Source organism: Bacillus rossius, chromosome 1 (assembly GCF_032445375.1).
Source record: "Bacillus rossius redtenbacheri isolate Brsri chromosome 1, Brsri_v3, whole genome shotgun sequence".
Lineage (NCBI taxonomy): Eukaryota > Metazoa > Arthropoda > Insecta > Phasmatodea > Bacillidae > Bacillus > Bacillus rossius.
In genome coordinates this window covers 85840209-85852842 of record NC_086330.1, presented here as the reverse complement: position 1 = coordinate 85852842, position 12634 = coordinate 85840209, and the positions used below count along the sequence as shown (strand labels likewise).

Below are 12634 nucleotides of genomic sequence, written 5' to 3'. Positions count from 1 at the left end.
GGAATAGAGCCGATAATGTCGAAAGTAGATTAAACTTCATGCCGAAACATGCTGGAAGCCGAAAGATAAATAAGTAAACTTTCCTTATTTAGTAAGCTGCATTCCTGATGCCAATAGCAGAGGAGAAAAGGCTCACTCCCGTCCCGTACTTAGTGGACTACCTCAAGCATGGCCCGGATGTCTCACGCCACTCACAATTAAGACATCGGCCAAAAATAAATAAAGAACATAATTCCGGGGGAATCAAGAAAGAAAACTTACCCAAAAGGCGGTAAGCAGCAATCAATTCACTGCATAATCCAGTGGATTAAAACAGAATTTAAATAATGATGATTACATGATGGGATGGCTGACCGATTAAGAAGAAGAAGGTGGAAATAGATCATCTCTTTAAGAAGCTACACCATAGATATTGACACAAGATGTCAAACTTGGTGAGCAAAAATTAAAACAATACAGGTTTATTTCCAAAATTATCACTAATACATCTCAAGTAAATGAAAAAGATTAAGGTAATTAAATATTAGTGTTTAAAATATTGATGGGTCGAATCCCATTTTTCCCGAACCCGAATCTTGAATTCTAATCCCAGAAAGTACCTCGAATCCAAATCCAGATCTCAAGGGTTAATTATAAAATAATTTATAAGTTAAGAGAAAAAATTAAACATTATGCAGAATTATTTAACCCTTTATATTTTTATTTAAATAAACAAGGATTTTGACACGGTCTGGATCAAGACGATTCCATTTTTGGTCACATATGTTTCCTGCAGTTCTGAACAAACGTTCAGAGAACACTGTCGCAGGTGGTGAATACAAATATTTTTTGGACAGTTTATGTAGCCTGGGTGAACACGCAGACTGATTTTTCCAGTATTCGAGGCTGTTTATTTCTGGATTAACTGTAGAATCACGTAAGAATCTGGTCACTTCATCAATTGCTGTAAAATCCGACTTGGTGGATTTAAGGCATTCAGGCATTATCTGTGAGTACATTGATTCATGTATCCACGGAAATCGGAAAACGAAATTCAACATCCGACAGAACAATATTTTGTAGTTACCAACTTGACATTTGTTTCAAGTCCCAAACGAAGATAAAGGCTTTCCTGAAATATTTAATGGAAACTGAAAGGCGCCATCGTGGCTTCAATGGTTTTAGGCCATAAGAAATATTGTCGTGCATCTTTTAAAATTAAGCCTACTAAAGCATAGTGATTAATATGCCCGAAGTTAAAAGTGACGGGGTGTTTTCTCTAGTTTACCCATTAAAATTCTTTATATTAATATTAGTTATTTTTTGTGTTGCTCAAACTGATTGGCTAACAAATTCATTGGTTGGACATCATGGAATTCTCAGATAATACACATTTTAACGTTGGTAGTCTACACAAACCAAACTTGGTCCTAAAAAAATTCATAAATAGAACATGTATCAGAATATTTATAATTGAATCACGATTAAAATAATAATTGTATAATGTATTAATTTTTGTCATTCATTATTTCATTGTTATTACTACATGTGCGACCGTAACTTGTGATGAAAGTCGGCATTATTGTTGTATTACTAAGTAACAGATTTATTGGTAAAGTTATTAAAAAAAAAACCAAGATTCATATTACTAGTCCAGATCCTAAATGTGCTTTATTTTATTTTTTAGCATATTCTGAGAATACATCTGTGATTTATGCCTTATTTAATGCCAATGTAGTGACAATGCATCCGTGTTCATGAATATAAAGTAAGTTTCCCAAATCAGTACATGCTTTTTTTAAATATAATAACGAATTAAAAGTACAATACAGTAGAACCTCGTTAATCCGTGATGCGCTAATTTGGGAATCGGATAATCCGGGACGATTTAAAAGAGCAGAAAAAAAAGAGAAGTAAAAATTATCAGCGCTTAAAATTAATGTCACGCGGGCCGGCGGCCGGCAAACACTGCAAGCCATCGCGTGGGCCGCCAAACTCTGCAACGCTATTTGTACCGACCCTTTGTGTTGCCCCCCTTTCAGCTATCACATTTGTCACTCTTTAAACTTGAGGGGGATGTCCTGACTTCTGCTTCCCGTCTCCCTTTGTTTGTTTCCACCCGAAAACGCACGGCAGGCGCCAGGCGAGTGACGTGTCTGGCTGGCATTTGGCTGTACGAAGGGGAGAGGGGGGGGGGGTCTGCAAGGTCAGCACGATCTTATCTTTCTCTCTTCGGCTGTTGTAAATGACCGTGAACTAATGACTAGGCAGTGCTGTATTTTTAAAGCCGAGACACTAATTCAAAGACGGCCGGCCCTTACCGTGAACGTATTATCCGGGTTTATTTTTAATTTACAGGATTTCAATTATCCGGGCATCGGCGGGTCCCAATTAACATGAATAATGGGGAGTTTACTATTTTTTATCCATCTGCTGCCAAGGCGCAGTAAGCCTCGGGAGATGTTACGTCACATGACCTTGGCCTTAACCCAGCTGCACGCGGGTGTCTGAGAAGCTTGACAAGACCTTCCGGGCTTTTAATCGCTAGTCCGTGAAATTTGGTAATCAGTGATTATCTCGGTCCCGACCATCACGTATTAACGTTGTTCTATTGTACCTCAATAGGATGTGTTCCAAGGAAAATGTAAACAGGCCAAGTAAATTGTAAGCATTTAAGTTTTTAAAGTACTACATTTACATCAATATTTTTCCTCGAATCCCGAATCTTTTCCCTCGAATTTCGAAATCTTTCGAATACTAGAGATTCGGTGGGATTCGAGGATTCGACCGGCCCATCCCTAATTATAAATATACACTGGCCACCAATTGGTCGTCATGTCCTTGCTGGGTTGACAGTGAGCATGTGTGATCTGAAGTACACTCACGTAGCTGCACTGGTACGAGGTGGTGTTGTGGGTAGTGCCGTTGAGGGCGTCCACAGTACCCGTGCTGTTGAGCAGTCGCCAGTAGCGACCGGGCGGGCAGAGACACTGTGCCGTGTACTGGGTCTCGGTGGTGTCCTCCGCGCTGCCCTCTTGCACGCTGCGCGTGATTACCGTCTGCACCAGAGCCGCCTCCTGCCCCGTGCACTGTGTCAGGTTGGCCACGCTCTCGCAGAACTGCACATGTCCACCACACTAGCTGTTCATGTGCATTACATAGGACGTTTCAAATACATACTGACTGTTACTTGGGGGAAGGGGGGGGGAAGACTTTTTTTAGAAGATTTTATTTATAGCAGTTTTCAATATTAGTACATGATATTTTAACTCATCTTAGATTTTTATATGTTCAGAATTTATAAATAATTTAATCTGCAAAAAAAAAATAGAAATAACTAGTTTTTGATGGCAAGAGTGCGTCAAATGTAAAATGACGAGTCAAAAAAACAGACTTAAGTTAAACATCAAACATTAACTGCTTCGAATGCAAAAATACTTTAACACAGAACTATCTCACACTCAAGTCTTCCTTGAAATTTGGACTGCCTAAAGGTTTGGTGGAAATTATAATTGCTAGGGATTTAACAACTATTTGATTTCAATTTTTTTTTTTAATTAAAAATTTAGCTTTGACTATTTCTAAATTAAGATTATCTAAAATGTGTATGATAAACATGTCATTGATAAATTTTGAAGGGCGTTGGAACTTTGTTGCATGTTTAATTACTAAGTCAATACTGAGATTTAATATTAAAAATAATATTTGAGAATCTTAAGTAAAAGTTGTAGAACAGCTTAGCATAAAGTAGCAAGCATCTGAATTTGACTTTAGCATGTTCATTGTAATAGTAAGAGAAAAGTGTGGCATGCTGAGGAGCTGTGGGTGGGTACCTTGAGCTGTGAGCGATTATCGAGCGGCATGGTGCGAGCGTCGGGGGGCTCGGACCAGTGCCAGGGGCACTCTGCGCGCCCAGGGCAGCGGCACAGTCGCTCCACCAGTGCTGGCTGCCACATGCGCAGGTGCAGTGTGCTGCACACGCTGGCACGGCCACACAGCGGCAGTCCGCGCTCACTGTTGGGCTGCGACACAAGCATGGAGTGTTCTTATTGTAGTAGAAATAACCTCAGTGATTCTTACAATAGCCTGATGTCAGTTCCCGAAACATCGCAACATTGCCTGCTGTAGTTTTGTCCAGATTATTTTTTTAGTATCATTTGTTGGGGGGGGTTTCCACTCTGTTTTCCAAGGTTGTAGTTTAGTCTGTGTTTTCTGTTGTTGCAACAGTCTTGTCAGCCCACTATATTCGCCTGTGTTGTAATTTTTTCTGGCTAAATTCCTTTCATGGAATTCTTTGTGCTGTCTAGGTATTTAACATTTGACACAGCTGATTTTAGCTTGTTCTCCCTGTGTGTATGCATTTATTTATCTTTGTTGTCCATTCTTGAGGTTTTTCTATGAAATACAGCAATAACACTATCCCATAAATTTGTATTAAACTCATTGTAATGATCTTACTGCCTGTTATCTAAGAAATGTTCATAACCATGTTCATCAATCATCATCATCAACTGCTTCCAGCCTGTGGCCGGGTCATCAAAGTAAAATGATCTTCCTATATCACTCCATTCCTCCTCCTTTACTGTCAGGATTGCTACAGTCAAGGAAAACCTGTAAAATCTGGAAACGTCTGGGAAATCAAACTTATGAAACAACACACTTTCTTCCACACTGTTAAAATATAAATTATTCTATTTGTTTGAGAAAACATGTTTGTTTTCTCCTGTAATTTTTAACTGTCATGTCACAAACACGACAGAAAAGATGGCATTTAACAAACCAAAATAGACCTTATCGAATGTCCCTCAATCTAGACTATTCTATAGGCACTGATCTTGGAATAGCATGTCGCTTTGATGTACATTGAGACAGATGCTTTGGCAAAATTCACTAATTGACACAAGCAGTGGAAGAAAGCCCAACTATTAAAAGATTAAATCTCTTCAGTTGACAAGCAACAGCCTTAAAATGTTGTGAATGATGTTTTTATTTATCTATTTATGACAATTATTGTATGGGGTCCTAAATATAGACTTGTTATCAGCATTTTGAAATATCAGAAATAATATACATTCTATGAACATTTTATATCTTCACTATTTTAAACTTGCAAAATAACAGCTTTACCATTGCATTTTTGAAATGTGAAAGTTCTTTTTATATTTAATCTTGTTAATTGTGTGTTTGTTCAAGTGTGAGCCTACACACAAGAATATTAAATATTAATGTTTTGGTACATTTTTGACAGTTAATTACTTTATTTGTTCTACTTGTATAAATGCCTGTAGTTAAACCACTTATTAAAAAGAAACTAATGCTAACATATGAACTTTCTGAAAGGCCATAGCTTTTACAAATTATCAGATAATCGTGCTGCAAATATGCTGGAACAAAATTGCAGTTTATGAACTTTCCAAAATAAGTTACCAAGTACTATTGCAATCATATGTATGGTCTGGAAAATTTGCCATACAGACTTAAAAACCTGGAAAAGTCAGGGAATTTCATATTCAAAAATGTGTAGTAACTCTGTAGGTTCTATTTTTCTCCCCTCTCTTGCACCAGTTTAACTATCTGCTCTTCTAATCTCCTCCTTGGTCTACCTTGGGGTCATGTAGTTAAAAATATAAATATTATTAGTTTAAACTTTAGGATATTCAAACACCAACAATTTTTATAATAAATGGTGCTAGACAATGTTTGGATTGTTATTGTTCTGGAATATTATTGCATAATTAGTTAAAACTTGTATTTTGTAGAAAATATTATTTGGATCACTGACCTATTTCATAAACATTACAACTTAGAAGTTCACAAGTTATAAACTTTCAAGTAGCAAGTGCATGATAAATGTGTACATAAAAATATAATCACACTTTGAAAAGTGGGTAAAATAAGAAATATTCACACGTCACCATATAGAAGTAGTACAATTGACAAGGGAAATAAAATAAGTGTTATTTTGCCCAAATTAAAATAATTAAATCCTTTTTTTTAGAGATTTGGTGACACTTTAACAAAACATACAAGTAGCCAACAAAAATATGTACTCTATTTTTTTTTTATTGTGTTTGTAATTGTGGCAGTTTTTTTGAGACAGGGTTTAGGAATACAGAGACACACTCTGCTGAAACACCCTGCCTCACCACCACATAATGCTGACCTGGGACCTTCTAAAGTTACCAGTTGGTTATAAGAGGTTCTCCACTTTAAGTAATCACATCACAAGTACAGAAATGTAACAAAAGTCAACAAAAAAATTTTTCCCAGAACTTCAAGTCTTTGTTTGTGTCTGTTGTCTTAATGCAATAATACTTAAAATTAAGTTTGGTTATGAGTTGGCTACCTTATTATAAGGTATTAAAAACCAACCAAAGCTGGAAACTGTCAAAACGATTCCAGCGAAACACCTCGTAAACAGTTTCTTTCAAAAGATAAAAATGCACTCCTACTGGTGTGATCTTTGGCCGACTGACCTCGGCCCAGTTCACCAGATAACATCACATGTGATTCGTTTAGTCCTGATTGACAACTTTCCCCTATTATCGTCAACCTAAGTGAACCCATATGAAACTGAAATTTTTATTTTTTTTTGCTAGTTCCCACCATAATGTATGTAAATTGCACCCCACTCGATACATTGCACGTTTAGTGAGTGGGAACAAGATTATTATGGTGAATTGCAATAAAACCTAAATAAAACTGCAAAGTATGTCATTAAACACATTAACACCAAAATGCCACTTAATACACCATTAGCACCGAAATGTAAATAAAAAGATGAAATCAAAGCAATCTGAAAACTTAAGTCAAACTGCAATAATGTTATCTTTTACTGTCGTAAATTAATTGAATGTAATTATTTACCATGACTTTTGTACCAAAATGTGTACACTAAATTGATTGGAAAAATTAATAATGTTGTTTAATCATGCATCTTATATTAGTTACATAATTTAACATTAATTATGTTGGACATTTTTCAAACACAAGAAAATATGCGGATTTATTTTTATTATTCCGAGTTCTTTTTGAGAAATGCTTATTAGAAATTATTTTATTGTATATGTGCATCATGTGTCAGTCGAAGTGAGACTATTTTGGTGAAATAAATATTAAGAATTGTTTTAGTTTCATATTTGTTAAATGATTTTTATGAATAAACACAATGTGTAGAAACAATAACATCGAAAACTCCTTTTTTAAAAACAAAATTAACCTAAAAATAAAACCATAAAATCTTGACCCTATCAATGAGATGTGGAACTACGTGTCCTGATCGATTGTGGCACGCCAGCGTTCAGGGATCTGAAAGCGTGCGCTGCGGAAAAGTCTCGTCCAAGTCTCGTCCCTCCACCCTCTGTATCTTGCACCTTGAGTGTGGCCTGTTGCAGTATTTGCCTATATTGCTTTGTCGAAGCCTTCAGTCTCTAAACCGTCAATAATGAACATTTCATGCATAGTTTGTGCAAGTTCATCTCCTGGTAAGAAGCCTATCTGCTTCGTGTGGGCCTTGTGTCTAGTATGTTGTCGCTTTCATGCTTTACGATGATGAGCAGAAAACCCCGAGTGTCAATCAGTCGGCACATACACGCATGCTGCACACACCTGGCCAGGGTACACAAAGTCCACATCGTCCTCATCGTTGGTGATGGTGGAGAAGGAAGCCAGGGCCGCAGCTGTGAGCGCAGCAAGCGCCACAACCTCGCCGCCGCGCATGTTGCCACTCACTGGCGGCCGAGGTCACCCACGCAATCGGTTTGTGCCTCGCTACACCACCAGTTATCTTTCTAGGAAGCACCAGATCGGGAAAGCTGCTTGGCCATGATGAGTGACTAGGCAAGAAGAGGGGCAGATGGAGATAGGTTTCTGCTTATGCAGATTTTTTTTTAATTCAATTCAAAAATCAAATTACATTCTTGAGTAACAAATTTTTTTGAATCTAATTTTACCATACACTGAAACTTTTTTTTACACTTCACAGAAGTCAAAAAAAATCTAAACATACAGTATAATGAACCAAAGAGAAATATGTAACAGTAGAACTTACTAAAGGATAAAATTCTGTGTATTCAAGTGCAACATTTTTTTAACTTATTATGAATGAAATTTTCTTAGTTTGATTTTATTTGTAGGGTTTTACTGAATTTTTGAGAGTTTGAAGGTCATGTTGCTTGATGGTTAACTGAAACCACACTTTTTCAACAAGGTAATCAGTTCAATGTCCGGTGAGGTCGAACTCAGATGACGGATCTTGCAGTGTTTTCTCCGGGTCCCGTGGTTTCCAGTGTCGATAAGACCTTTGGCCCTGATGCATTGATTTTACGTGGTTTTTCCAAGCTGGCTGTTTTCCCCAGCGTGTTTAGCGGCTACGCGCGAGGTGCGTGAGCATTTCCTGTGCGTGCCGGCAGGCGATGGAGGCGACCAAGGCTCTGCTGAGGCACGGCCTGCGCGCCAAGCTGGACGCAGCCCTCGACTCGGAGGCGCAGCTACTGGTGCAGCACTGGAGCAGTGCAGAATGCCAGGAGGGGCTGCGGCGCTTCCTGGAGCTCGAGGAGGTGAGCTTGCAGCGCCAGCGCTTTGACCCCTGACCGGCGCGCTCCTCGTCCACCTTCCAGTGCTGGGCGCAAGCAGAAACAGTCCCATGAATAATCTGATGATTTCAGATCAATTATGGTGGACTTAAAACTGTCAACTTCTAATATGGGATGATGTTAAAAAGAATATTGTTCTTACATTTTTTTATGCTTGTTTTCACACACTTCAAAGTTCGGTTTGAAGTTTTTGCAATGCACCATGATGTGTGTTCTCACTACAAATACCTGTAGTTGTAAAAAAAATAATGATAAGTAAACACACTGTACTAAATATTACATAAAACTATTTTTTTTTAATGTGCGTTAGTTAATTTTGTAAGATATAAGAGAACTTCAGTTAAGGGTTATAATTTAAGATTAATATAAAATGAAATGTGTTAGGTTTGTAACCTTGAGTACAAAAGAAATGTTATTGGATTCCAAAAATTTTTGGTCATGTTTGTGTGATTCTGAAGTGTTTTATTGAGTAGCTTTTCAATGAACTAAGACAAGACTTTTAACTGCAATTTTGTGTACCTATGATAGAGCACCTAAGTCACGGATCAGTGTTTGCACGGGAGGCCGTTGGGCGTGAGAACCTTCCCTCCAGCAGAACAAGGTGTGGTGGGAAACTATACATACATTTTTAATGTACATGTGTCATTTGTGTTAAGTTTTGGAAAGTTGTGTGTTCCTTGTTACAGTCTCTGACAAATCTTGTGATGCGTGACAAGTTAGTCGTAATATCTTGTGCAGAGCCCAGTCTTCAAAACAGATTCTTTACTGTTTTGTGCTGTCTATTTTACTTAAATGTTTGAAAAATTTGCAAAACAATAAAAATATTTTTACAGATATGTGAGAATAATGGAAAAATACGTATGTCTAGAATGTACATATGGCTTACGTTAAATAGTGTTTAGCAGTTGTGTTTAAGGAGTACTGTTATTTTTCAGTTTTAAGTTATGTATGGATATGTACCATGTATTATTTTCACCTCTTTTTTTTCTTTTTGTAATTTTTTTTGTAAAAATTTAAGTATTTTTGCACATAGTTAGTTGTTGAGTACGTACTTGTTTTAGTGGGAGAACTACCATTCAGGTTTATTGCTGAACTGTTTGTTGATTATTTGTTAATTTTGTGTATTCCTATTTGACAGTTGTATCCCAGTTGGTCAATGAAGTAGTTTTAAGGGCAGAATTACAGTATTGTACATTTCATAATAAATAAAATATTACCCTTGTAGTAAATCATTCCACACTGGTTGCAAGCAGAAATTGCATAACGAGCGACCAGGCAGTCTCTAATAATGTACCTATCTTGAAGAACCCAAAGTATCTCTGTGTCGGACGCGTGGCTGAACTGTAAGATGCAGCGAGTTCACGGCTGTTGACTGTGCTCAATGATCTGGTGATGCCACAGATACTTGTTATACAGAGCAACGCAGTGCAGAAACCTGTGCAGGATGAGATAGTGTGCACGCATTAAGCTGTGCAGATAACACAGGAGTTGGTCGTAGTACAGCTTTTGCATAAGAACATTAACATGGCCTGGCACTGGCTTGATTTAAATTTTGAATCTCGTTCACATAAGTTTTTAGAAATATTAAAATAATTAAAATTTGGTAGAAAGTGAAGAAGAGAAAGAGGGAGGGCATCTTTTTGATGCTGATTTATATTCTGCCAAGCCAATTTTAGGAAAATATATTTTTAAAATTGTAAAACAAAAGCACATGTTTCACAGCAGCAGTACGCTAACATGGATTCCAGCAGTACGTGAGGATTCAGAGTGGTCATGGTGTAGACGCTGGTTGATTTCTCACCTGTAGCAAAACCTCGACATTTTGAGTGATATGTAATTTTAATAAGGGTGTCACAGTCAATTCATCACATCATTACCTTCTATCGAAATTTTTGTTCTATTTATCAAAAGGTTCTGTTTAAAAGTATTTTTAATTTATCGGGTTTTCAATTAATCAGAATGTTTGCCACTTAACTAGCATTTTGGACCAATGAAATCTTGATTCGTCTAAAATTAATTTTCTTTTACAAACAAGGGGTTTCATTTGGTGAATCATGGGGTTTTGTTCAATCAGTGAGAAATCTAAGAATCTATTCAAGTAACAACTTGAAAATCATTTCAATTAATCATTGTTTCTCAATAGGATTTTCCTTTATAGGATGAAAAGACTTCAATTATTGCTTTTTTTTTTTTAAAGAGCTTTGAATCTTAAATTAATAAACACTACTGGTTCACTCTTTACAGCAACATATTGTGATTACAATTGTCATTAGAATAACTGTATTACAAGTGTTGTTATAACAAGGTTATACTCTACTGTATTTTAAATTTTTGTCACTGTATGAAAATGTATACTACCAATTTATGTCTCTCATTTTAGAGTCTGATTGTATTTAAAGTAAATTAAAATTATTTTTGTTTTAATGTTTAAGAAAACAGCACTAGTTCACACAAGTTAATATATTTTTGAAATCTTACTAAAACTATAGAGCCATATCTTATAAGTTATTTTTATTTAAAGTTAGTTGTAAATGAATCAGAGTTATTTTGATAAACATTATCGTTAAAGGGAATGAAATGTGATTCAATCAGAATCTAAAATAAATAATCAAATCCCAAATATGAGAATTGAAATTGGAATACGAATTTGCTTGTTTTTGGAATTGATCAACACTGCTATACGATTATACTGCATTTCCAGAGGTTCTGTGCGTATGTAATAATTATGTTTAATAGTTGAGGATGATCTCCTGTACATTTGTAGCACATAATGTAGTGTGTGACAATATTAGAATGATTATGTGATCTTGGTGATTTTAATTTTATCATAACCAAACTTAATATTTAATTATTTAATTTCAAATAGAATATCACATTATTTTATATTGTATTCATACAACTGGGTTGTCTCGGCATGGTTCTGTTTGTAGCCTCCTTACGCCTGTTCAAAATGTAGTGATGATATTAATTAATCAAAATTACAATCGTTTTTGATCAATTGTAACTGATGTTAACTTAAATGATTGGAATTACCTATTACTTTGAGGAATTTCTTGGATATATGTTAATCATTACAAATGAATTTATGTTTATCTTTGTATCCAAAACACAATGTGAAAAGAGTTACTCAACTTATTCTATGGACTAGTAGATATTTATTATTAATTTAAGTCTACTGTTGATCTTATTTAAACATTTTTGGAATTATGTTTTTAACTACAAAAAAAAATCAATTTGTAAAACAACTGCCATAACAACACTAAAAAAGTTTATGTTTTTGAACTTTTTTCTTTGAAATGTTTTAATGAACAGAACTAGCTGAACGTGAATATGTGATCGTCGTTCTGTATAACTGATTGATTCGTTGTATCAGTTCAGAGAATACTTGGTCTGACAGTAGTATTAGTATTCTTACAAAAGTGGAAATTAACTGAGAAATTTTAAATAGTACTGCCAAGGTAAGTATTTTATTTAAATTATCGTCGGGATCATCGATGTTAGAAACAGACTGTGTCATAGGCGTACCCAGGAAGGGGTGTTTTGGGGGTTCAAACCCCTCCCGAAATAAGGCAAGAAAATTATGAACACTCATGTCATTCGAGCTCAATTTCTAAACATAGAGCAACGAGAGAAATAACGTCACCAAGCAGCCCAATTGGTAAGTAAACGTAAACAAATTTGAATTGCAGTGGTTGGTTCATGATAGGTCAGTCTAAATTCTCAAATCGCGGTGATTGGTCGATGAAATAATCAGTTCAGCTCTACTTTGATTATGTTTTAGATTTGGTTAGTAGAATTGGGCATTGAGTAACAGTAGTGATTGCGACCTAATTTCATACAAAACTCTATAAAACTATTAAAACGGGGGGGGGGACCTTTTTTGATCGTTAGTCAAGTAAGGTACTTTCATTTAAATACTGTACATCTGTACGTATAACACGAAGAAAAAAGTTTGATTATCGCAAGGTGCGTAATTTTAAACGACTGTTACAAACATTGAAAAGCTGAAATGTAAATTTCTCGCCCCAGATGAAAGGGACCTAGAGTGTAACGTGGTGTGA

At 36.0% G+C, this 12634-nt stretch overlaps 2 protein-coding genes across 11 annotated transcripts in view; one reads left to right on the top strand and one right to left on the bottom strand.

Annotated features, from left to right (window-relative positions):
• Positions 1–11577, top strand: part of LOC134538935 (uncharacterized) — a 77022-nt gene extending 65445 nt beyond the window's left edge. For all 5 annotated transcript variants that reach the window (XM_063380555.1, XM_063380561.1, XM_063380587.1 and 2 more), the window contains exon 7: positions 8391–11577. In XM_063380555.1, coding sequence (XP_063236625.1) covers positions 8391–8570 — 180 coding nt within the window. In that variant the 3' untranslated portion in view covers positions 8571–11577. The remainder of the gene's footprint in view (positions 1–8390) is intronic.
• Positions 1–12634, bottom strand: part of LOC134539087 (kappa-scoloptoxin(11)-Ss1a-like) — a 28368-nt gene that overhangs the window by 1464 nt on the left and 14270 nt on the right. For 5 of the 6 annotated variants that reach the window (XM_063380835.1, XM_063380859.1, XM_063380843.1 and 2 more), the window contains 3 exons: positions 7588–7814; positions 3813–4001; positions 2865–3098 (listed from right to left, as the gene is read on the bottom strand). In XM_063380835.1, the coding sequence (XP_063236905.1) occupies positions 2865–3098; positions 3813–4001; positions 7588–7698 (534 nt within the window). In that variant the 5' untranslated portion in view covers positions 7699–7814. Of the gene's footprint in view, positions 1–2864; positions 3099–3812; positions 4002–7587; positions 8029–8073; positions 9033–12634 lie in introns of those variants that run through there. The other variant, XM_063380821.1, reaches the window with a different exon arrangement.